Source organism: Panicum hallii, chromosome 4 (genome assembly GCF_002211085.1).
Source record: "Panicum hallii strain FIL2 chromosome 4, PHallii_v3.1, whole genome shotgun sequence".
Classification (NCBI taxonomy): Eukaryota; Viridiplantae; Streptophyta; class Magnoliopsida; order Poales; family Poaceae; genus Panicum; species Panicum hallii.
This window is the reverse complement of record NC_038045.1, coordinates 2,083,661-2,109,514: the sequence shown is the minus strand read 5'-3', so window position 1 is coordinate 2,109,514 and position 25,854 is coordinate 2,083,661. Positions and strand designations below refer to the sequence as shown.

The window sequence follows — 25,854 nt, the reverse complement described above, 5'->3', positions numbered from 1 at the left end:
AGTGTGCGCAGCTCTCTTCGCTTAGTCTCGAAAAAAATAGAAGTATCGAACTGTCAATTGTTAGCTGATGCCCTCATCTAGTAAAAGAAAAATAGAATTAGTGGCTCATGCCCCCAAACTGAAATGGTCATCAACATGCAGGTCAGCTGCAGGCAGGCAGCTGAGCTGATGCTAGTGCGCTGCAAGTCATCTCGTAGGGGCAGGGTTGACTTTTGGGACTGCCCCGCCCTGGCTGAACCGTGATTGGGTGTGGAAAGGGCGGTTTATTATTCTATAACTGTCGAGGTACCAAGTTGCAATTATCTACAGCTGACAAGCTAATGGTTAGTCGGCCAGGGAGAATATTTAGAAGTGCATGTCGGACTATGCTGGAGTGGTAATGCTTTGGGTTCATCGATGTCACTAGCCTTACGTGTCGTGATGGCAACTGCAGGATGGGTTTTGTAGGGATATTGTTCTTTTTTTTTTGTTGCCGTCCGGGTCCTCGGCGAATGGGCGTGAAGTTTCTTCTATAATCTGGCGGATGAATATCGTAACTGAAAACGCTAGAAGTAAAAAACTTGAGTTTTTAAATTATTTCTATGGCATGGATTCAGCACTACAATTGTGAGTCTACAACGAACACAGTACTTACTGCTTTTCATTCTATTTGGTGATGAATTGTTTATTTTGTGAACATGATAATATGAAGTTCTAACTAGCACGGCGGTTCGCGCGGTTAGATGTCTAGCATGTGGTTCAACCCTAGTGCAACTTTAGCCAGGAGTAAAATTTTCACTTTGGCCCTGTTTGGTTCCCGCAAACTGACTAAAGTTTGGGGACTAAAGTTCCAAACAAAGTGACTAAAAATATTTTAATCCCATTAGCTCTTAAAGAGTAGTTAAAAAGAGCTAAAAGGAGAAGTTGAGAGAGCTTGCCCTTCATTTTAATCATTTAATTTGAAACTTTAGTCACTTTTAATCAATTGATCCAAACAGAGGGTGATTAAAATTTAGTCACTGCTTTCCGTCACTTACTTTTACTTTTAGTCACTTGATCCAGGCCCTTGTCTCACTCCCGTGCACCTCTCTCAAATCAATAGTTTAGAGTTCCATGTCACTACCTACAAAACAGTTCTTGTACCATCACCGATTTGCGAGCTAGGTCTTACTCTGTTGCCTGGCAACCTCAAGATACTATTTATTTCCGGTGCTGGAAGGAGAGAAAAATATATCGATGTGAGGTAGACGAACTTTTTTCCAAGAGAAATATCGTATATGAACAATGAAATGCACATTGGGTTCGTGTCTATTTGGGACAAGGATCATGGATGCAAGATTGGATATTATTAGGAACTCAGGGAGGGTCCTTTTCTTCCCAAGAAATAACAAAATACACCTTAGTTTTTTCTATTTGGATGGTGACTAGGTATTGATGTGCAATTGGCTATTATAATTTACTAGCAAATATACCCATGCGGCCATGCGTTGCTACGGGTGAAAACTACTTGTATTAACTATTAAATATAAAGACATAAAAATTCTCAAAGATTTCTATTAGTTTAAAGATTTCATTTATAAGATTAAATGTGAACCTTTCTAGCTAATAACAAAATGTTAATTGTTTAGTTTTTAATAAAAAATGTGATATAAATTTCATAGCACCTTTTTCAAGTTTTTTCTAGGTTTATTCAAGATTTTTTGGACTTTATTTGCGTGCGGTTTAAACTCAAACCTAGTTCATAATAATCAAAACTATCATTCCTATATAAACAATCGAAAGAAATTCCCTTCTGATATTAAACATTGAGTCCCTTATCAATTAAAGTCCGAAAGTCCGAACTTGCTCTTTTGGGTATAGTTGAAAGTCAATACTCAATGCTGACTACCGAAACCTAGACCTTTCTATTTGAGCAATCGTCAATTTCAATTTTGGACCATCTATTTATCCTATTCAGGTACAAATTAAATATAAACAACGCAAATGAACATAATTTTGTTGGTTCTCTGAATGAATTTCTTTCTAATTATTAATTGGATTCTACAAATAGTCTAAATCATTTGCACCAAATTTTATGAGCTTAATTTATTTTTAGACCAAATTTAGGCCCATCCAACGTGAATCTAATCTAAGTATAACTAAGTTATAACCGATCCGTTCAGTTTCCTTCCTGCCGCCGTCGCCACACTAGGTATGTTTGGATCACCCGACTAAATTTTACTTTATATCACATCGGATGTTTGGACACTTATTAGTAATACTAAATATATATTAATTAGAAAATTAATTGCATAGATAAATGCTGATAAACGCTAATTCGCTAATTCGCGAGATGAATTTATTAAATCTAATTAGTCCATGATACAATCATATTATACTACAATAAACTTATGCTAATGATGGATTAATTAGACTTAGTAGATTCGGGACCCGCTTGCTCCGCCGCTGCTAGCGTGCGGGCGCTCCGGCGCGGGGAATCTCCAGCACTGGGCCGCATCTCCGCTGCTCCGGCCGTAGCTCCAGCACCAGGCACTCAAATTATTGGAATATTTGGGCCCGTTAGTGCAAAGGCCCACAATTTAAATTCAAATAATTCCAATAAAATCTCAAAGGCACATTAGTGTAAAGGTGCATGGCAACAAGTTAGTCCCACCTACTAGTAGAGGTGGAGAAAAACTAACTTAAATAGTTGGATGCTCTCTATGCTCTTTCAAGTGTGGGTGAGAGGAAGAAGGAAGAACACGCGCGCTCGCTTGCCTTGCCTCGCCGGGTTGGGCGCGCAACGTGTAACGTGCGACGTCCGCCAAAATCCGGTCCAATCCTTGTGGGCATGTGGCTTCCTTTTGCAGATTTATTTTGCCACTTCGAATCTGTTACGGATTTCACGCGTGGAATTTTAGGACTCGGGCGAAGGGCGCGGGTGTGCAACGTGCGCGTGAATGGTCCGCCAAAATCTGGTCCAATCCTTGCGGGCACGCGGCTTCCTTTTGCAGATTTATTTTGCCACTTCGAGTCTGTTACGAATTTCACGCGCGGAATTTTGAGACTCGTAACTGACTTAGATTTTTGGGATGCCAAAAAACCCTAGCGGTTCTTTCTTATAAATACGCGCGGGTGCCAAGAAAAAAATATACAGAAGATGCACAACACGTCTCAACGTGCCTGCTGCGCCGCCGCGTACGCTACTTCATCCCATTCGTCGGCGTGCACCGGTGATCGTGAGAGCAGGTCTCGTCCTCAGCGATACTGCACCGGGAGAGAGCGAATAAGGTTTTTAGAAAGCGCTCTGCGCGACTGCTCGAACGCTTCCACATCACCGTTCTCTACGTCCTCGTCACCATGGCTCGTCTTCCTCCTCGTCAGTGGGGCGCCACTCGGCATCTTCAAACGCGCGGAGGTGCTGATCCTCTCCGTCATCTTCTTTACCCGATTATTCCGGTCCGACAAAAAACGTACGGTTTTCTGTTCCTAACCTAGTATGATCTAGTTAGGGTTGATTTTGCAACTGCAATATTATTCTTAAATCACTTGATTGTACCTAATTTTCGTCGTGATCATAATTTATCTTCAGATTAATTTAAAACCGAAACTCTTATTTTTCCCTCGCAAATCCCCTTCCCCTTCGCAACACACGCGAACGCAAGCTCCCAAGAACGCAGCCCCCGTGGAATTTGGTCATGGAGACTCGTAGACGAAGCAGAGAAAACCAGAAAAATCGAAGAGCAAGAAGCAGGAAGCCATGGCGTTCCTCCTTCACAAGCTCACCACGCCGTCCTGCAAGTTGCCCCCGAGCCCCCTCCTCAAGCCCCAGCTCGCCCTGCCAGGCCACGGCCGCGGCAAGATCCACGGCTCCGGGTCCAGCGCGGCACAGGCCGCAGCCCCGGGCCACCGCCGGGGGAGCTGCCCCGGCCGCGCGTGGCTGCACCGCGGCCCCGCGGGAGAGCTGCCTCGGCCGGCCGAGACCCCTCCGCCGTCGCGCGGGGCCTGCGGATGCTGGAGCTGCGGCGCGTCCGAAAACGCGTGTTCTTCTTGGTTTCGGATCCAGCGACCGGTTCGCACGATTTTGACACGGAACGACGGACAGTCAACGATACCGCAGAAACGTCCGCTCTTTTAAAAACAGATAAAGATAAAGATAAAAATAAATATGGGTTGGTTAAAGGAGAGGTGGTAGATGATAAGTGGTTTATAGGAAGAGTATGCAAACCGAGCTAACATCACTTGCAGTACGAGGTCGTGTGGTTTCTCATTCTTATTTATAAAAATTTTGCATGTTCTTGTACATTCAATTTTTTTTGTTTATTGTCAGAATCGAAATTTTCGGTTTATAAATTCCCTGTAATTTTTGCAAAGTACCGGTGCCATACTGAAGTAAAGTCCGAATCACTATTCCAGTTTCTGAATGAATCCAGCGGCACGCGCGTACCGCCAGAGCAGGGGCTCGAGTGCTCGACCGTCACTCCCGCCATACCGTTCGATCAATCCACCGCATTGGAATCCAAATCAAGCAGCCAGATTTGTTGGTCCACACTATGACAACGACTCAACCGCCCGTTCCGTCCGAACCAAGATTCACCGCCGGGCCGCCGCTCATGCTCCACCGGCGGCCGCTGGTCGGGCCGCAACTCGCGAGCGGGCCGGGGACGGAGACGCACGGCACGTGTACCGGCTCCACTCGGCGGCACGCAGGGCTGAAGAGTCGCGGAATGGAGGGAAGCGAGGCCACGGGGTACAGTCGATGGCGGCGGCTGGGCGTTCGCAGCTCCGGCTGCCGACGCTGGCAGCGAGCGCAACATCAAACGCCTCGAGCCTGCGTGGTAAAACATCGAGTTTTTTTTTAAATAATCCTAGAGTGCATTCCGAACACCCTTGTTGTTGTATGATTTTTGTTTTTGGGAAATTTTTGGTGGATTCAACAACTGAAGATTTAACACTACAGGCGTTTAGCCGTTTAAGAATAACCAATTCTGTATAGGTACCTGTACATTGCTAGCTAGGTTATGTACTGCAGTACTGTTAATCCTAGCTTTACAGCAGTAGGCAGCAGATCCTGAAAATTGTATTACATATTTGATTTGAGAACCTCATTTCAGCTCGCCAATCTCTTGGGGAACTCTGCCTGTGAAACTGTTGTTGCGTAGATTCGACACATCGGGGAAAGCATTCAGCACACAGTATTGGTGTATTTCTGTCCAAAATTCAAGTACTCAAGGAACTTTGTGTCCAACTTGGCGCCATTCTTCTCAATCTTGGATTGTAGCATTGTAATATCCATCAATGCGGTTGGGATATCTCCAGAAAGAAGAGAAGCTGAGATGATGCTAGTGCGCTGCAAGTCTGTAGCATTCTTCTCAGTCTGTTACTTGATATGTCAAGAAAGAAGAGAAGCTGCAAATTGTTAATCCAGAATGTTATTGGGTCCAGTAAGTTGATTGATCGATAGATCTAATTCTCCAACTTTGTGAGCTTTGGTGGCCAAAAAGAGGGATTTTTCCAATCAACGGGCTTTGATAGCCCGGTGAGATTGCCGAGAGGTGGCTTTAGAAGGCAGCTAGACATCCGTGTGAGACCGTGACCATACCATCACTGCTGCAGACCATGTCACGTTGAGGTTAGCATTGCCATCCAGCTAGAGCCCATCTTGGTCTTATCTTGCTTTATACAGGAGCTGGAGAGAGAGGCGAAGGAGAGAAGCACAAAGGCAAGGAAACTGAGAGGCACAGGAAATATAGTGTTGCTGCTGCATGGCAAATTGAGTGTCTGCATGATTATCTCATGAAACCCACCTCTGCTAGGATGCTCCATTTGGGCTCTGATTGGCAACATAGTCAGTAATGTTCAAGGCATGGCATAGTCAGTACTGCTACCGCCTCTGAAGTGGAACTAGGTTCTCAGTGTGATCATTGTATACCAATCTTGCAATCAGGAAGCATGCTAGCAGCGCAAGAGCAGAAAGTCCTCCAAAAATGACCCCAAAGATAATAGGAAGACGCGAGCTGTGCTGTCGTGAGCTGAACGTTTGATCTCTTGGTGTGGTGCCGCAGTGTTTGCTGAGTACGTCACCACACAGATTAGGATTCCCAATATAGCTAGAATTTGAAAACGTATCAAACTGTCCTCCAGTTGGAACTGGACCTTCAAGTTCATTGTAAGAAACATTGAAGGTAGAAAGGAAATGCAGTTCACTCAGTGTGGATGGGAATGCACCTGTGAGCTGGTTGTTTGAGAAGTCCAGAACTTGCAGGCTTGTGAGGTTGCAGATTTCTTGCGGTATTTCTCCGGATAAGCTGTTGGAGCTAAAATTTAGGTACATGAGCATTTTCATTTGACCAATCTCAGGGGGGATAGTGCCAGTGAATTTGTTGTTGCCTAGATGCAACGCGGCTGGGAAAGCACCGAGCAAGCGGTATTGACGTGATGGTGTCCAGTATATAGGTAACTCCAGGAACTCTGGATCCAACTTTTCAGCATTCATCTCCGCTTGTAGCATGGTCATCTTCATCAATGCAGTTGGGATGTCCCCTAAAAGTCTGTTGCTTGATATGTCCAGAAAGAAGAGGAAGTGTAGTCTGCTAATCCAGGATGGTATTGATCCAGTGAGTTGATTGCTGGATAAATCTAGTATTTTCAACTTTGTGAGCTTCGACAGCCAAAGAGGGATCTGCCCGACCAACGCGCAAGTATCTATGCTTAGTACCTCAAGATTCTGAAAGCCATCAATTGATTTAACCTGTGGCATGATTTCTCCCTTGAAGTTGGAGCCCATAAGTAGAGTGGTAAGGTTCTTGCACCTCCGGAGAGTCTGTATCACATCTTCTATATTTGTTACGGAATTATTTGTAAGTGAAAGGAAGGAGAGGGACCTAAGGTTTCCTATTTTTGATGAGAACTGGCCATGAAAGTTGTTGTAAGCCAGCCGCAATGCAATTAGATTGTTGCACGAATAGATGCTTTCAGGAATTGTACCAGTGAAGTAGTTCATTGAAAAATCAGCTATGCTTAGATCCAATAGGGTGAAGTTGACTTTGCTAAGATCTCCAGTAAAACTGTTGTTTCTGAGGCTGATGTACCTGAGATTTGTGCAGTTACCTATGGTTAGCGGAAGCTCACCAGACATGTTGTTGTTGCCCAAGTGCAGCTCCTCCAATCTTCTCAACTGGCCTATAGAATCTGGGACTTCTCCACTGAGCCCATTCGATCCAAGATCAAGGACAGTCAAATTGCTGAGTTTGACTACTTGGGAACCATCAAGAACTCCATGCAAGCCATTGTTAGGAAAAGAGAGCTGTTCCAATGAGGTAGCCCTGAAGAGTTCATGAGGAAGGATCCCACTAAGGTTGTTGTGGCCAGCCTTCAACACTCTCAACATGGAGCAATCGTCAAGTCCCTGAGGTATATTGCTGCTGAATTGGTTGCGGCTAAGGTCAAGCTCAGTGAAGGATGGGGAGACACAGATTGAAGCCGGTATCTGTCCTGTAAATCTGTTGTTGCTTGCATTAACCGCAACAAGGTTCTTCATGGCTCCCCATGTTTTGGATGGAAACTGCCCTGTAAAGAAGTTGCTCGAAATATTCAGTACCTGGAGAGGAGGACCAGGATTTAAAGATTGTAGATCCTGTAGGGAACCTTCCAGTTGGTTGAAGCTGACATCAAGGACGACAATGGTGCTGTGCAACACCAATTCCTTTGGTAGACTGCCATGGAGAGAATTATGGGAGAGGTTGAGGTTCATTAACCCGGATAGATTGCCAAGGGATGGCGAGATGCGCCCTGTAAGGCCTTTAGAAGTTAGTGAGATACCCATGACCGTGTTGTCACCTCTGCAGGTAACACCTTCCCACGCGCAGCAGTCAGTACCATGCACCCATGACATGTTAAGACCGCTATTGCCGCCATGTGAGAGCTGGGCAAGGAAGTCTAGTAGGAAGCGCTGCTCCTCCTCCGTGCAGGAACTGTTGGGTGAGGCAAAGGTTAGGAGCAGCAGAACAACAAGACCAAGGAAAGTCATGTTGAATTTTTGTTGGTGCTGAAGCATTGGAAATGGAGAGAAGACATGGTTCTCGTGAATCTGGACTGAGTAGTTCAGTGGTTATATAGACCTAAAGATCTCAACAGAAAGAAGGAAAAGAAACTTTCAGATTATGCAAATTGCATAATTTTAAGTTTACTCTAGAGTTTACAAACCGGTTGTTACGTGGGCTGCAAATAACAAAATCAGGAGAGCCAACCAGTTGCAAGCACTATGACTCGGTCGCAACCACAATAATAGATTAATAGCTATAAAATTGAAGTGAAGTTGCTGGGTAAGTACGGTCAGAATATATATTGAAGACTGCCTATGACATTCCAGTACAAGTCTTCTCAGTATAGAATGAATATCAAAAAGCTAAGTTTTGATTATATTTTTGGAAACACAGTAAGGTGAGACCCACGCAAACTTGGGGAGGAAGTTCAGCAGTGAGTTGTTGCTGTTACGAGGTCACGAGGACGACTGGACGAGAATGACTATTCCTCCCAGTGTTTTCATGGAATGGTTGCCATGATAATTGGACTCAAATGACTGGTAGTGGTCTACAGCGATTAGACATGTGTTGGGTAACGAAGGGGCAACAGAATACAACGCATTCTAAGGGCCTGTTTGGATCCGGAGGCTAAGTTTTAATCCAGATCACATCGGACATTTGAATACTAACCAGAGGGATTAAATATAACCTAACTGTAAAATCAATTGCATAAGTAGAGACTAATTCGCGAGATGAATCTATTAAGCCTAATTAATCCATCATTAGCACATGTTCACTGTAACACAACATTGTCAAATCATAGACTAATTAGGCTTAATAGATTCATCTCGTGAATTATCTTCTATTTATGCAATAGATTTTATAATTAGTCTATATTTAATACTTATAATTGGTAAATACGACGGGACTGAAGTTTAGTCCCAAGAAATCAAACATGCCCTAAGCCTACCTAAACGTTTAGAACCAAAAGAACAAAGGTTTACGGAAAAAAAGACACTAAGCCAGCACGTGCTTCTGAGGTTTGACCATACAAAGGCTAATGGCCAAGTAATCTCACACGTTGTTCAATCCTTTAAGCTAAAATATGGAAGGGTAAGACAAGCTTTGACCATTTAATATGATCATATCTTTCTAATTCTCCCCTCATTTTACTGCTGGTGGTATGTGTTATCAGTGGAGTGATAACAGATCATGGCTCTAATACATTTTTCATAATCCAATTTAATCTAATATATTTTAAAATTGTATAAGATTAGACCTCGATCCTTTTAGAATCCCATCCTTAGATTATCTAGGCTAAAATTTAAATTTTTTTACCACCCCTAGTTACGAAGGGAGGTCAAATCAGGGCGGAGCTAGAAAGGCCACCCAATCCGGGTTAACCAATGGACAAGTGCTAAATTGATTAAAATTATACTAAATACTATTGCTTTAGGCGTAATTAATATAAAAATTTATATAGAATAAATTAAGCTGGACATGTGCTGCAGCATTCCTAACACGGGCTGGCTCCGCTCCGAGGCCTGCTGCAAGTAAGGCGCGCGACTGGCATCCTGGTTGTCACATAAGCGGCGTCGTTATTTCGGCGAGGGCACACTCAATGGAACAACAGTAGTTACTTTTGGGAATCTTGCACATCATCCATATCCAGGTAAATAAAAAATTTAAAACAAAATTTCCGTAGAAACAAAAATTCATAGAGATCTTTAAGACTATATGATTATGTATGGATGATTGTGGATCAATTTAGTTGTGAAGCTAGAACAACTGGAATCTGGAAGTCTGGAATAATTGTTCTAGCTTTATAATTAAATTGTTCCCTTCACGCTCAAAATATTTAATCTTCACAATCCAAGGGACTATTTGGATCCAGAGACTAATTTTTATCCGGATCACATCGAATGAGCTAACTATAAAACTAATTACATAAATGGAGACTAATTCACAAGATGAATCTATTAAATCTAATTAACCCATCATTAGCACATGATTACTGTAGCATAACATTGCCAAATTATGGACTAATTAGATTTAGTGGATTCATCTCGCGAATTAGCCTCCATTTATACAATTAATTTTATAATTAGTCTAGATTTAGTACTTCTAATTGGTGTCCAAACATCCGATGTGACGGGGACTAAAGCTTAGTCCGGGAATCCAAACAACCCCCTAATTGTTCTGACTCCACAATCAAGTTATCCTCCTTCATCATCAAATTGTTCCTCCTTCACAATCAAAATGTTCTCCTCTCAACCAAATTGTTCTACCCTCGTAATAAAATTGTTCCAATTAAAAGAATACCCAAACATATTCAACTGTGGTATATAGTTTTAAAAATCTTGTCGTAACAAATACGATGATGTAATCGGGATTTTATTAGGATGTTTGGTTTGGAAAATACAGCATTTTTTATTTCGTATTTTGTTTGCACAAACTCCGACGTCATCACCTGTTGTTGCTCTGGATGCTAGGCCATCAAATGCAAAAACTGCGGCTGGGGAAAAGAACAGATAAGTCCACAGCACTACAGCAGAGCGCTCTGCAACGTAGCCGCTCGCAGTCGCGCGCCACTGCGAACATTGGCATCCGCCCCTGGGTCAAATCATACACAACCCCTACGACAAATTTACCAACTTTGCAGATAAAATAAGAATTACTCTAGAATTTTACAAGAAGAAAATACAACTAACATTTCCATTTTCGAATGTTGAAATGCCACTAGTCTCTTCTTCATTTAAGTTGTGTTTAGCTAACCCCAAACTTTTTCATAGCTCCAGATGCATTTTCATGTTGTTCCTTGCCAACATACATCCAAGTCACCTCAGCTCCTGAACAATAGTTTGCAATGTCTCTCCAGGCTTCCCTTCCATTAATACTTTAACAGTGCACGGATTGAAGTTTCTGTTAATGCATAAAACTGATACCATCTCTTCAGAGAGCAGCATTGTATCATTCCACGCATTTCCACTCATACTGCTTTTCTCCAAATAGGGCAAATGGTACAGAGTAAACTTTGGCTTCATCGATATCTTTCTTTTTTTGGTTGGCGCCAATATGTCCTCATTTTTGGTGTCCCAACTACCTTTCTCATCGTTTGACCTGTATTCTATGTCACTCTCAGTCAGAGGACTAATTCATCCTGTCCCTACTCCGATGGTATCCAACTTTCAACCATCAAGGTATCACCTAGAAAGAAATGTAAATTATCCCTCCAATAATTCCAACAATTAAATGGTAAACAATTGGAGTGGAGTGGCAACCCAACAAGGCAGCCACTACTGCAAATCTGGACCTCTGCAGCAGAGAGCCAGAGACACAGTAGGGAAATACTATTGCAGATCTCTTGATCGAAGCAATGGATGCTACTCCAGCGATGTTGGCGGCTGCAGTTGCAGTCCTCGCCGTTGTTGCATCGCTCCCAGTACTGCGGCGCCTCCTCTCTGCAAGCGCCGGCGGCAAGAAGACGAAGCCCCCACTGCCACCCGGTCCATTTGGTATACCTTTCATCGGGCAGACGCTCAGCCTGGTCCGCGCCCTCCGCGCCAACACCGCCGACGACTGGCTCCGGCGCTGCGTCGCCGCATACGGCCCCGTGTCGCGGCTTTCCCTCTTCGGCTGCGCGACGGCCTTCCTCGTCGGCCCCGCCGCCAACAAGTTCATCTTCGCCAGCGCCGCGGTGACCGCCAAAACCCCGGAGTCTTTGGCCCGGATGGTCGGCCGCCGGACGATCAGGGAGGTGGTCGGCGACGAGCACCGCCGCGTCAGGGCCATGATGGTGCAGTTCCTCAGGGTGGATGCCGTCAAGAGGTACGTCGCCAGCATGGACGACGAGGTCCGGCGCCACCTCGACGCGGAGTGGCGCGGCCGGGGCACCGTGGCCGTGATGCCGTCCATGAAGCTGCTCACGTTCGACGTCATGTGCACCGCCATCTTCGGCCTCGGGAGGGACGCCGCCCGGCTGGAGCTCTGGACGGAGTTCCAGCAGCTGGTGAGGGGCATCTGGGCGGTCCCGGTCAACCTGCCCTTCACCACCTACAGCCGGTGCCTCGCCGCGAGCTGGCGCGGGCGGCACGCCGTTGCTGGGGTCATCCAGGAGAGGAGGGCCAAGCTGGAGCGCGGGGATTGCTCGCCGACCAGCGACGTGGTCACCCACATGCTCGCGGAGGGCCTACCTGACGAGGAGATCATCGACAACGTCATGTTTCTCATGGTCTCGGCGCACGACACCACCGCCGCCCTCCTCACCTTCCTCATCCGGCAGCTCGAGGCCGACAAGGATGCCTACGACAAAGTTGTCCAGGGTAACTAGCTTTGCGTTCTTGATCATAATTTAGCGATACCGCAATAGCATAAATTTTGATGGGTTTGTCCGAATCCATGGACGATGGGATTCTATCAGAGCAAGAAGAGATCGCGCGGAGCAAGGCGCCCGGGGAGGCTCTGTCGTGGGACGACCTCGTCAGGATGCGGTACACCTGGGCGGCGGCGATGGAGACGCTGCGGATGGTCCCTCCGGTATTCAGCACGATGAGGAAGACGGTGGCCGACGTCCAGTACGGCGGCTACCTCATCCCAAAGGGTGGCAGGTGATCCACGCCGCCAACATGACGCAGTGGGACCCAGCCATCTTCCCGGAGCCCGGCAGGTTCGACCCGGCGCGGTTCGAGAACCCGTCGGCGGTGACGCCCTTCGCCTTCGTGCCGTTCGGCGGCGTCGCGCGCGTCTGCCCCGGGAACGAGTTCGCCAGGGTGGAGACGCTGGTGGCCGTGCATTACATCGTGACGCGCTTCAGGTGGAAGCTCGCCGCCGGTTGCGACCGCAGCTTCTCCAGGTTCCCGCTGCCGTACCCGTCCCAGGGCCTCCTCATCGACATCGAGCCTATTCAGAAATGAATGCTCGATTGCATCCGATTCAGCTCGAGGAATCCCTGCTTGCTGAAGCAGGAAGCGCCTTGAGAAAGTTCAGTAACAGCTGTTAGTTCAGTTCAGTTGGCTTGGTGTGCAGGTTTACTGGCTGTAAATTTGCAGCATAATTTTGTGTTGCTTGTCAGTAATTTTTTTTTGAAGCAACAGGAGGGGGTTGCTCCCCTACTGATTAGAAATATATTGAAAGCAAGTAAAAGAGTTTTACAGCAAAAGTCCTAGGAGACAAAGAACGAAATGAAGAAAATCTGAACTACTATCCAAAAAGGGCTATCCATTCTTCTAACAGAGATTATGCTCGGCTTTTACTCTGCAAAAGCAACACGAGCTCCTTCTTGAAGACCATACGACAGTTGCTTGTAGATGGCTGTAAACCTTGGAAGATGAGATCATCCCTTGAGATCCAAATGCCCCAACACATAAGAATCACAATGTTCATGAAAAGTGGGGTGTGTAACTGTAATTTGAAGCTGTCGACCGCTTCAAACTGTTAAAACTTAGGGATCGACTAAGTGCTAGATAGCTCGGTGATTAGCTAAACAATGATGGCACTTAGGACTAACCGAGAGCGAAACAGAGAGAGGGAGAGAGAGAGAGATATGGCGTACCTCCGGTTGATGAGCCGGATTCGCCATTGTTGGCCATGGTGGAGATGAAGCCGAGCCGGAGTCGAGGTTGAGGATGAGATTGCGGCGGCGATGCGGTTCAGAGGCGGCGGTGCTTCCCGTCGCCTCAGCGCCCCTTAGATCGGATTGGGCTAGGGTTTTTTTTGGTGGGGCTACAGGCGACGCGGTGAATCTCGTACTTCGTGCCCCGGCCCCCCACCTCTTGCTTTTATTTGGCGCTGCGCGACGGGGGCCCACATGCCATTGGCTTGGCTGTACGCCCCCGATCAGGGCGCGTAACGGACTCCGGATCGGTCGTTGGACCGATCCGGGATGAGATCAAACTAACATTCTCCCCTTTGATCTCAACTTACTTACTCACTTCTTACATCCGATTTCATTCAGATCAGTGCATCAAGCATGCCTCGTTTCAACAGTTATTACTGTTGGATTAACAGCCACAACATACTTTTCTGTTTGAAACAGAACCTTACTTTTGAACCTTACTGTCCAGCAATCATAGGCTTTCCCGTAAACCCATACCGGCTAAGTGTTCTCTGAACACATTGGGTGGTAAGCCTTTTGTGAGCGGATCCGCTAACATCTTCTTTGTGCTCAAATACTCAAGACTGATTGTATGATCCTGTATTTGCTCTTTAACAACATAAAACTTTATGTCAATATGTTTGGCAGCTTCACTTGTTTTTGTGAGCGTAAAATACTGCAGGCTCATTGTCGCAGAACATCTTTAGTGGTTTTTCTATGCTGTCAACCACTCTTAATTCGGGTATGAATTTCTTTAGCCATTTAACCTGCCCCGATGCCTCGTAACAAGCTATGAATTCTGCATACATCGAAGATGATGCAGTGACTATCTGTTTGGAGCTTTTCCACGATATAGCTCCACCTGCGAGAGTGAACACATAGCCTGACGTGGATTTTCTGTCATCCTTATCTCCCGCGAAGTCTGAGTCTGAATAACCCTCTATCACTAGGGATTTAGATCTCCTGTATGTTAGTATGAGGTCTTTCGTTCCTTGCACATAACGTAAGGCTTTCTTAACCATTTTCCAGTGTTCTATCCCTGGATTACTCTGAAATCGCCAAGTACCCCGGTGACAAATGCTAAGTCAGGGCGCGTACATACTTGAGCATACTGTAGGCTTCCGACAGCTGAAGCATGTGGTACCATTTTCATCTGATCGATTTCATACTGATTTCTGGGACACTGAAATTTCCCATAACTATCACCCTTGACTGTAGGAGCAGGTGTTGGCTTACTCGCATACATACCGTACTTCTTTAGTACCTTTTCTAGGTATGCTTTCTGCGATAATCCTAAAACCCCCTTGCTTCTTTCTCGGTGAATCTCAATTCCTAAAACGAATGAGGCTTCACCTAAATCTTTCATATCGAACTTTGAGGACAAGAATTTCTTTGTCTCCAATAGTAGATCAATATCACTGCTAGCAAGCAGAATATCATCCACATACAGAATAAGGAAAACAAATTTTCCATTCTTAAACTTTGCGTAAATGCAGTTGTCCTCCTCATTTTCTTTGAAACCAAACTTTCTTACGGTTTCATCGAATTTCAAATACCACTGTCTGGAGGCTTGTTTTAATCCATAAATGGATTTCTTTAGATGATATCCCATCTTTTCTTTTCCTTCCACGACAAAACCTTTTGGCTGTGCCATGTAAACATTCTCATAAAGGTCCTCGTTGAGGAACGCCGTCTTTACATCCATCTGATGTAATTCTAAATTATAATGTGCCACTAACGCCATTATAATTCTGAAGGAATCCTTGCATGAAACAGGTGAAAATGTTTCATTATAATCTATCCCTTCTCTTTGTGTGAAACCTTTCGCCACAAGTCGCGCTTTATATCTTTCTATATTCCCTTTTGAGTCACATTTTATCTTGTAGACCCATTTACAGCCTACTTTTTTGGCTCCTTTAGGAATTTGTTCTAGATCCCAAACATCGTTGGTACTCATCGATTTCATTTCATCTTTCATGGCTTCCAACCATTCAGATGAATGAACGCTTCTCATGGCTTCTTCAAATGAAGTGGGGTCACCCTCCATCTGAATTTCCTCGCTATTATAGATTTCATAATCGTTCGAAATAGCGGGCTTTCTTATTCTTTGAGACCTTCTCGGTGCCTCAGCTATCGGCACCTCTTCTACCTGGGGCTGCTGTTGCTCCCCCTCATGTGCGGCTATCGGTTCTGTCGGATCCTGAAGGACAGGTTCCTGATTTTGACTCGTCGCCGCAGCTGGAGAACTAACAATAAGTGCTGACACCGTAGGTGAAGCAGCAACAGGCAACACAAAAAATAGATCCTGGATCATCGGAGTAGGTACAAAAACCTGCTTCTCCTCAAGGTCAATCTTTCGAGCTACCATGCTCCCCTTCATCATCTGATCCTCCAAAAAGACAGCGTGTCTCGTTTCTACGAACTTTGTATTTCCATTAGGACAGTAGAAATGATAACCCTTCGACTTTTCTGGATAGCGAATAAAATAGCAACTTACTGTCTTAGGGTCTAACTTCCAATACTTGGATTAAATACTTTCGCCTCAGCTGGACAGCCCCACACATGTAAATAATTTAGTGTGGGTTTTCTCCCTGTCCATAACTCATATGGTGTTTTAAGCACCGACTTACTCGGTACGCGATTAAGAATATGAACAGCGGTTTTTAACGCCTCCATCCATAAATTAATCGGTAACGTGGAGTAGCTTAGTATACTTCTCACCATATCCATTAAGGTACGGTTACATCTTTCAGCGACTCCATTTTGCTGAGGCTAAAACCTTGCAAAGGGTCCAGGAATTTGGCCATACGGGGTGTGTCGACCGTAGTACTCACCTCCACGGTCAGATCTTACTACTTTTATCTTAAGATTTTGCTGATTTTCTACTTCAGCCTTAAAAATCTTGAATTTATCTAACGCTTTTGATCTTTCTTTAATTGGATAAATATAGTCATAACGCGAATAATCATCTATAAACGTTATAAACCAATCATAACCATCTACAGACTTTATGGGAAATGGACCACAGATATCTGTGTGCACTATCTCCAAAATCCCTGAACTGCGTTTGGCTCCTTTCTTTATTTTCTTAATGTACTTTCCTTTAACGCAATCGATGCAATGTTCTTCATCTAAAAAATCTAACGGATGGAGAATATTTTCTTTAATTAATCTCTCAATTCTCCTCCTCGAAATATGGCCTAAACGACAGTGCCATAATTTCGCTGAATTTTCGTTATCGCATCGTTTGCGCTTATTGCTTGCGTCGTTAGTCGTACGTTCAATACTCGTAGTATTGCTAACAGAATTCACAGTCTCATGCATAGGCAACATATAAAGTTTGTCTTGTCGGATGGCAAGACCAACACACTGATTATTAAATTGAATCTCACATTGTTCTTTGCCTAAATGGCAATCATAACCATCATCTGCCAAACATGATACTGAAATTAAATTTCTAGATAAAGAGGGTACATAAAGAATATTATGCAACTGGAGTCTAAAGCCATTCTCTAATTCTAATGTGAGTTGACAAACTGCTTCAACGTCGGCTCTAACTCCATTGGCGACTTTCAGCCATCTATCCCCTCTTTGCAGCATCGTCCTTGTACTTATACCCTGCAAAGAATTAGCAACATGAACAGTTGCACCTGAGTCAATCCACCAAGTAGATTTAGAATAACTTACGTACAGGGTCTCATCTATAAATGTGATAACATTCTCACCTTTCTTAATTAAATGCTTTAGAAAGTCTGGGCAGTCTTTCTTGTAGTGTCCTGTCTTGTGACACCACATGCATTGATCTTTCTCAATGTGCGGTTGATCTTTCTTTGCACCCTTGCCTGGGTGAGTCGAAGAAGAAGAAGAAGTGGAACCTCGTCTGAACTGAGGTTTCCCTTGTGCCCTCGTGTATTTATCAGAAGAGTTGTTTCTGTTGTTGCGCCTAACATAGTTGAGCGTGTCACCATGCGAGGCCTTAAGTCTTTCCTCTTCTTGCACGCACATCGCGATGAGCTTCTCTAGGTCCCATGTCTCTGGGCTGATGTTGTAGTTAACAACAAAGGTTTCAAACTCTTTTGGCAGGGAAGCCAGAACCAAATGGACAACGAAAGCATGAGGAAGCTCCATGTCCATAGGTTTGAGCTTAGATGCCATGTTGCTCATCTTCAGTATGTGCTCTCTCACACCACCGCCAGTGTACTTGTCATTTACTAACCTCTGAATCAGAGTTTGCGCATAAGCTTTTGAAGAGCCAACAAATTGACTCTCAACTTTCTTCAAGTACTCAACTGCGGTGGCGCAATCTGGGATTGCTCCCCTGATACTGTCTATAATGGAACTCTTGATGACCATCAAGCACTTTCTGTTGGAAGAGTTCCATTTTGCTCTCTCAAAATCATACTTCATTTGAACATTTGCATGTTCTCTCTAGCGAGCTTGCCAAGCGGCAGAGCTCTCATCCGGGTCCCTCACTAGTTCCCCGGGACTAACGGGACACGGTGAGGTGATAGCTAAGTCAATATCTGACAATGCGAGAGCCACTTCTAGCTTCTGTGCCCATATCCCGTAGTTGGAACCATCCAACGGCGGTATAGCATTAATGAAAGTCATTGCATTAGATCCTGAAATTTAAATCAAGAAAAGTGAGAACTGCTTTATAAAACAATAATTGCATATCTCAATTCAACGTTGGTCAATATTAAGACATACAAATAACTGGCTGCATTAATTCTAAATCACCGTTGGGCAGAATTAGAACAAATGCATGGAAACTTACTGAAAAATTATAATACTGCTATTATCAACGTTGGTCAGAAAATAACAATATTATAACTGAAGAAAGCATAAAACTGACTCCTTTAATTATAATGTCCCGTTGGTTCTAAAATAATTAAAGGATAGAATTTAATTAAATTTGCAGCGGAAAAATTAAACTATGCTTACTTTCATAAACTTTCTGACTTACTATCTCTCTATAGAATTTATCACGTTGGTGCAAAATAAAATAGAGATGAAACCATACAAGAAATGGCTAAAAGGGTTTCTGAAAAAATTACTTAATTGAAAAAGCTACTGTTCATCTGGTCCAGCCTACATGGTGGCCCATCACGGCCCAGTGCGGCCCAGCCCAAACGCGGTCAACCGCGCGCGGGGCGCTGACCCGCGCACCAGGCCGCAACCTGGGCCTGGGCTGGGAAAACGGCGCCCCGCCTGGGCCAAAAGATGCCCAGCTGCTCCGAACTCCCTTCGGCCGTCGGATCAGATCCGACGGCCGTCCGGCCGTTGCGGCCGGAACAAAACCCCGGTCCGCAGCCTCCCCTTCAAACCCTAGATTCATTTCGCCCGCTCCCCCTCGGCCTCTCCTTCTTCCTCCTCGTGACGGCGACCGAAGGTGATGGCGCCGCCGTGGGCCTCCTTGCCGGCGAGTGCGCTCACCTGTACGTGAGCGTGCCGCCGTCGAGTGGGCCCGAGGTGGCTAGCTGGCCCACGCGCGACGGTACGGTAGAGATTCACGAGCCCGACGAGCTTGGGATGTCTCGGTCCTTCGACGACGGTGGTCCGCCGGGGCTTCTGAGCCTCGGCGTTGCTATCCCGTGGAGCGGGGAGCTCCCGGTGGCGAGGTAAGTCTCATTTCTTGCCCGGTTAGGGTTAGGGGTAGGGTTAGGGTTTAGCACGGGGTGCTTGGGTTCTTTCACCCCGAAAGGGGCTCAATCGTTCTGTTCTTGCCTTCTTTCGAGTTGATACGAAATCCTCTCCTTCTAATTGCTGTTCAATGTTCTTACCCGAGCCTAACTACACTTAGTTAGGCCTACTGATACCATTGTTAAAACTTAGGGATCGACTAAGTGCTAGATAGCTCGGTGATTAGCTAAACAATGATGGTACTTAGGACTAACCGAGAGTGAAACAGAGAGAGGGAGAGAGAGAGAGATATGGCGTACCTCCGGTCGATGAGCCGGATTCGCCATTGTTGGCCATGGCGGAGATGAAGCCAAGCCGGAGTCGAGATTGAGGATGAGATTGCGGCGGCGATGCGGTTCAGAGGCGGCGGTGCTTCCCGTCGCCTCAGCGCCCCTTAGATCGGATTGGGCTAGGGTTTTTTTTGGTGGGGCTACAGGCGACGCGGTGAACCTCGTACTTCGTGCCCCGGCCCCCACCTCTTGCTTTTATTTGGCGCTGCGCGACGGGAGCCCACATGCCATTGGCTTGGCTGTACGCCCCCGATCAGGGCGCGTAACGGACTCCGGATCGGTCGTTGGACCGATCCGGGATGAGATCAAACTAACACAAACATGACAGCTTGATGGGCTCATGCAAACCCAAGAGATCCCAGCAACCGCTGGCAAAGGGACAGTGTAGGAAGAGATGCTCCATGGTTCCTTCAAAATTGTCGGTGCAGAGAACACAATCATAGGAAGGCAAAGCCAACGATTTCCTTCGAAGGATATTCCTTGTGCTCAATCGATCTTTGAGCAAGAGCTAAAAGAAAACTTTGTGCTTGTTTTGACAACATGATTTCCAAATCCAATGAAAGCTGTGATGTACTTGAGCATGACCAGTCAGTTGCTTATAAGCCTTCCCTGAGGAGAAGAAGGGACTTCCCCATATGTAATTCCACCAATCTGTATCATTGCTTACTGAAATTGAACTATATATAAAATTGAAGTTACAGTGATATACTGAATACGATTATATTTATTATTTAAAACTAGTTGCACAAATGCGGGGGCAGTTGGCTATAGTACAAAACTTTAGTGAACTTTACATACAGAGAAGAATCAGAATCGCCCCCAAAATTTACAAAATGTACAGCAGCTAATCTTTTCAGTTTTCACTATGTCAAAAATGCCAACTCTTGTTACTTTCTGCACATAGCCAATGCAGATTGTTTCAGTTCTGGCACCTACCGTTGTCAGTCAAGAACAGGTACCGGAATCTTGAATCAAATTGGATAACACTAAAACTGCGAACTCCAAGGAGGCGCTGCTTGTGCGACGATGAAGTATCTTGGATTGCAGCGACTTGGTCCAGGGTTAGATGACGGCAGATCCAGTCGGCAAGCAGAGAGGCCTCCACAATGCCCTTGGCATAGCTCTGCAGTAGCTTTGGGACTATAAGCTCTCCTTTGTCATTTATACCAACAGATGCTCGGATGTAGTCTCTCATTGATTCTTGAAGCTCCTGTCGAACATTTGCAGCAGAGAAAATCCGTACCTGGGTGACGGCAAGTTATCATTTTCACCATTGATAGGCAAGAACGCAATTTAAATATCATGATAGCTTTACTATGAGAACTGGAACTACAGTTTCTTCTTTCCAAAATTTCCGGAAAGCTATAGGATTTAGTTCTTTTAAAGCATGTAATACTACCATCTGAGAAAACTTAACTCTAGAAACTACACATTGAAGCATCTAAAGAATTTCTTCTAACATGGTCAGGTAGTTTAACAAAGTCGTTTTAAAAAAAATATTTAACAAAATATACTGATAACTTTTAATCTCAGTAACAGAGTTCCACTGTAACTCATTCACTTACTGCAGGTGAAGAGAACATCCCACAACAGAGTGCAAAGAGCACAAGGGGCTCAGTATCATCTATTGAATATTTCTTGAGCTTCTCTGAAGTTTTAAATTTGTGGAGGGCCAGCATCAAGGACTAAAGGGAAGGAAAGTAGTAAGATACATTATGACTTGTATAAATATAGAAACTGGCAAATGAGGAACAGAGTAGTACGAGTTGTGGCCGGTGCACTGGACTCTTCATCTTCAAAATCACAAACTCAATTTCAGCTGCACTAACAGGCTGCCCACCAACCGTGTAACAGGCCTGCAACATTATCTCTAGCTTGTCAAATTACTAATATGTTGAAAATCCAGCAAAAAATATAAATCGAAAGAGATAATAGTCAAACCTTTTGCATTAGCGAGAAAAGCTTGATGTCATTTTCAGGGACACCATATGCCAAGTATGCCTGGTAAAGTCCAAGTAAACATGCATAGTGTTCAGGATGCAGACTATTTTGCAAAGAAAGAACAAAAGAAAACATCATCTTCCATGCTAACAAGTAGGAAACCCTTAAAAAAGGTGTTAGATCATACTTACATGCATTATTAATGCATTGTACAGATTAATCCAAAATGCTAACCGTTCACCACAGTTCATAGAAGAAGGGTCAACCTTTGATAGTTGCTCCACAAGAAACCTGCAAAAAGAGAAAGGGAGGAACAGTTAACTACCATTTACAAGTAAATTGCAGTGCAGCTTAATTGTAAAATTTTTCTCACATATGTATGAATGCCTTAAATAATGTGGATTCACTTTTGCCAGGGTTGATCTAAATTTAAATGAATCATTTTTTTTAATATGCAATGTGTCAATTAGAATCAATTGCTGAAGGAAAGTGTTTAACTGGAAACCTGAACTTCTTCAGAGCTCCAGATGCATATTCAAGTTGTTCGTTGCCAATATACATCCAAGACACTTCAGTTACTGAACAATAGCTTCCAATGTCTCTCCGGGCTTCCTTCCCATTAACATTGTATGGGTCCAAGTTTTTAACTTCATCAACATCATCATGGTGCAAGTCAATTGAAGGACTGCGCAACACTGAGGCTATTACTGATGAATCTGATAAAGATGTCAATGTTGAACCAGATAGACGTTCTGCTGATGAAGATGAATTAGCAAAAGTCGCCTTTGGTGATATCTTGGAAGATGTAGATAAATGAAGGAAGATATCTTTCATGGAGCGCACCATCTCTTCAGATAGCTGATTTGGATTATTCCACACATTTCCACCCGTGCTGCTTTTCTTCAAATTGGATTGGCTAAATGGTAATGCATCTATCTTCTGATCTTCTTTGCTTTCTTTTTTCATAGAGCATGGCTCTTGCATCTGCAGGAATACAATTAGATTTTGCTTCACTGAAAACTTAATTTATGTACCAAGATGTGTAAAACAGATAAATATCACTGCAGAATAGGACCTCTTCTTTTCGGTGTTCCAACAGTCCAGTTAAAGAAACATCTCGGTGCTTTTCTAGCAGCCTATTTAGAGGTACCCGCTCTCTACCTTCAGTCTCTTTTTCGTCATCCTGGTGATCTTCAGGTTCAGTAGAAAAATCTTCTTCCATTGAGTGATAATCTCTGAATCCCAAATCTCTTAACATTGATACATGCTTAGAAAATTAACAAAGAATCAGTCACTAATTGCATAGTAAAAAAACTAACTTCAAAATTAGATTAAACTGTGAAGATAACTTACTTTTTCCCCTGTACAATCGCAAGCTGTGGAGGGTTGGCAATCCGATGATGTAGGTAGCAAGCATCCTGGGTTATTCTCTGCAAGTAGCCTTTCATTCCTTGCATGGCATAATTGGTAATGTAGGTGATTTAGATCTTCTTCAAGCTTTGTGATAGCGATCTCCAAAGAGGCTATGCTAATTAGTAGCTCATGTGCCTTTAGAAAGGAGACGATATCACAAGATTACAGGGTGCACAATGAGTGCCAGAAACAAATGGATACATAAATATCTAAAGTGTGCACCTTGTTTGGAAGCTTTATAGAAGACTTGAGAATCAGTGCGGCGTTATATGTGATGGCATCTGCCAATGCCAGATGCAAGTCAATCTCTTCTTGGAGTTGCCTTTGCAATTTCTTAACCTGTAGAGGTATGTCAGGACTAGAGTATTACACTTAGCACTCAATCACATCTGGGATTACTTGCTTTTGTTCTTTTAAATTTGCAAAAAATATTCTCATGTCACAGAAGCTACAGATTTCATGGAAAACTGCTCGAAATCAGTTACAAGCATAAACATAGTATATTTGGAACAAATTGCATGCATTCGCTGTGATTAAATGTTTGTGTCTAACATGCAGGGCATGAAAAAACAAGAAATGCACACCAGAGGACCACTCTCATGAGCAATTTTCAATGAACCACTGGATATGCCCACGGCCAATAGCAGCCAGTCCCATTGGCAAATGCTTCCATTTAGCAGGCACAGAGCTCATCACAACTCAAAACAACCAAAATTCTTTAAACTTAAAACTGCATTCTAAAAATTCAAAATTTTAGAGTTCATAAACCAAGAAAGGCACTCACCTCCTGCTCCAGCTGCGACCTGTACTGCTGAATGCTGCACCTTCGCCCCCCCTCCCTCTTGCCACTGCCAATGCTGGTGTCATCCTGCAAAGAAACAAAAACACTACCAGATCAGAGTTGCCATCAGACTCGATACATCACCATTGGATTGGAGGATACAGTCGAGGCAGGAAGAAACAATACATGCCCCTGCCTGCGAGTATGCGATCGCTTCTCAAGAGTAGCAAAGGGGAAAGCGACATGTCATCTGGGCCCCCGAACACGGAACGCGAGCAGACAGCTTGTCTGAAGCTCATGCACAAGACAGGATGCACAAGACAACACGGCGCGTTCTTACAGGAATTCTTGGAGCCAAAAAAATCCTCGAACGATGAACCAGAATGGCACAGAAATTGTCGTACGGAACTACGGATTCGGAAAGATCGCAGAGATAGTGTGGGACTGTGGGCAGAAGAGAAGCTTCAGGACGAGAGGGAACTTTGATCGTCAAGGAGGAAAGAACTAACCCCAGAGCAGCTCGCCGGCGCGCCGCCGCTCCCCGCGCGCGCCGAGCCGCCCGACCTCCTCCCGCCGCCGCCGGCCATCCTCCGCACCGCCCTCTGGATCGACCCGCCCCTGCACACGCGCAGACAGAGAGAAGCAGAGCAAACTTTGAGCAAGACTCCAAGACCTGACGAAGCGTGCTTGCAAATTGCAGGAGGCAGAGAGCAGGGGCTGACAGGGTCACGGAGCGCATCTTGTCGGACCCCGCGGCCGCGGCTGCAGCGGCGGCCAGCGCGTCCTCCGCGCGCACGCACAGCATCCAACCCGCCTCCAATTCTTTACTCCGGCGCGGTACACCTCCGGCACTAAACAAACCCGCCCGCCCAGGCGGCCGGAGACACCGCAAACGACAACCCCGCCGCCGCCGCCGGAGCCGCAGCGCATATGCGGAGGAGGATGAAGGAGTTTCTTTCCGGAATGGGACTGTGCTGCCGCGACTGGCCGAGCAGCTACTGATGGCAAGCAGGAATGGTGGCTACGCTATGATGGCTGCCATGACTAGCTCCATCACCGAGAGCTACAGCTACTACGACGCGGGTAGAGGAGATGGGCCGCGCGCGCGGTCAGACCCACGCCATTGACGCCACACCTGTCGCTTCGCTGCGGCAATAATTGCGGTGCCGGGACCTGGCGCCGCCAGGACGGCGTGCGGGGGCCGTCAAAAAGGGCAGCGGAGGCTGGAGTGGTAGCTCAGGTTGGTCGGTTCTTGTTCGCGGGTGGGCGGCGGGGCCCCCGTCGCAGCCGGAGGGGAGCGGCCGGCCGGGAACGGGGAGAGTGAAGAGGGCGCGAGCGGGTTGGGTGGAGTTGGTGAGCCAGGGGAGCAGCGTACCGGACCGGAGGCTTCGGCTGCTTGCGCTTCAACTCCAAGTGGGCCCGCCCCCGGCCGGGGTGGAAGACGCCAGGGGAAAAAAGCTTCGCTCCGGCATGCGTCCGCGTGAAACTTTCCGCTCCAGCTTTCACTTTCAGCAGTAACCACCATGAATTCCTTCTCTCTCTCTGAGCTGCGGCAGATCATCGGAGGATAATGCTTGCTGCTGGAGGTGAGCAGATCGTGGTGGCTTTGGCTTCGATTCGGATCTCGTGTCTTGCCATGAAACTTCCGAGGTAAGTGACGTCCGTGCCACGCCAGCCGGGGTGGCTCGCTCGTCAGTCACTCCAGGATCGGGATCTCCGCCGGGACGCCGGAGCGAAGCTGACTAGCTGAGCTTGGCAGCGACAGCTGCAGCCTTTTTTTTCCTTTCCCGTGCCGCCCGCGGCTTTCGCCTGCGTCTTCCTTCCCGTTGGTCTGCTGCATCAAAAGCAGAGCCGTTTCTATTTTGCCATATCCACTAGCTCTCCCAGGTCAATGCCAGGGTGTTTGTGCTTTGTGACAGTGAGTGACAGTGTTCGTCAGCTTGTTACTCTGCTGACTGCCTCCACTGCACTGCTACTGCTCCTTTATTTACCTCCACAAATCCGTAATCTTAATTGTTTTTTAAGAAAACTATGACACCCCTTAGGGTGCTTGAACTTTATTGCAACGTTTGGCATTGTTCATGTTATTTTCCAAGCAAACTTTAGCTGAATCTTAACTGTTCAAAGCTCAGTCACCGGAAAATAGTCATCTTAAAAGAAAACAGAAGGAAA

The 25,854-nt window shown here is 45.5% G+C and overlaps 3 protein-coding genes and 1 pseudogene across 4 annotated transcripts; 1 reads left to right on the top strand and 3 right to left on the bottom strand.

The window, feature by feature from the left end:
• Positions 1-5,842: 5,842 nt before the first annotated feature.
• On the bottom strand, positions 5,843-7,498 carry LOC112889090 (tyrosine-sulfated glycopeptide receptor 1-like). The gene has a single exon (XM_025955578.1). It carries the CDS (start codon positions 7,496-7,498, stop codon positions 5,843-5,845), a length of 1,656 nt encoding a protein of 551 aa, XP_025811363.1.
• Positions 7,499-11,376: 3,878 nt separating this feature from the next.
• On the top strand, positions 11,377-13,112 carry LOC112889089 (annotated as a pseudogene).
• Positions 13,113-17,081: 3,969 nt separating this feature from the next.
• Positions 17,082-17,717, bottom strand: LOC112890845. The gene is made up of 2 exons (XM_025957712.1): positions 17,301-17,717; positions 17,082-17,193 (listed from the first exon to the last, which is right to left on the bottom strand). The coding sequence occupies exons 1-2, from the start codon at positions 17,707-17,709 to the stop codon at positions 17,156-17,158; spliced, it is 447 nt and encodes a 148-aa protein (XP_025813497.1). The 5' UTR covers positions 17,710-17,717; the 3' UTR covers positions 17,082-17,155.
• Positions 17,718-20,253: 2,536 nt separating this feature from the next.
• Positions 20,254-25,647, bottom strand: LOC112890844. 2 transcript variants are annotated; one of them, XM_025957710.1, is made up of 12 exons: positions 24,405-25,571; positions 24,192-24,300; positions 23,686-23,769; positions 23,124-23,240; positions 22,842-23,036; positions 22,564-22,755; positions 21,994-22,472; positions 21,680-21,779; positions 21,489-21,548; positions 21,311-21,403; positions 21,113-21,232; positions 20,254-20,790 (listed from the first exon to the last, which is right to left on the bottom strand). In XM_025957710.1, exons 1-12 carry the CDS (start codon positions 24,485-24,487, stop codon positions 20,467-20,469), a joined length of 1,956 nt encoding a protein of 651 aa, XP_025813495.1. In that variant the 5' UTR covers positions 24,488-25,571; the 3' UTR covers positions 20,254-20,466. The 2 variants fall into 2 exon arrangements, with proteins under 2 accessions (XP_025813495.1, XP_025813496.1); XM_025957711.1 differs by lacking the exon at positions 21,113-21,232 and having other exon boundaries at positions 24,405-25,647.
• Between the last annotated feature and the right edge of the window lie 207 nt (positions 25,648-25,854).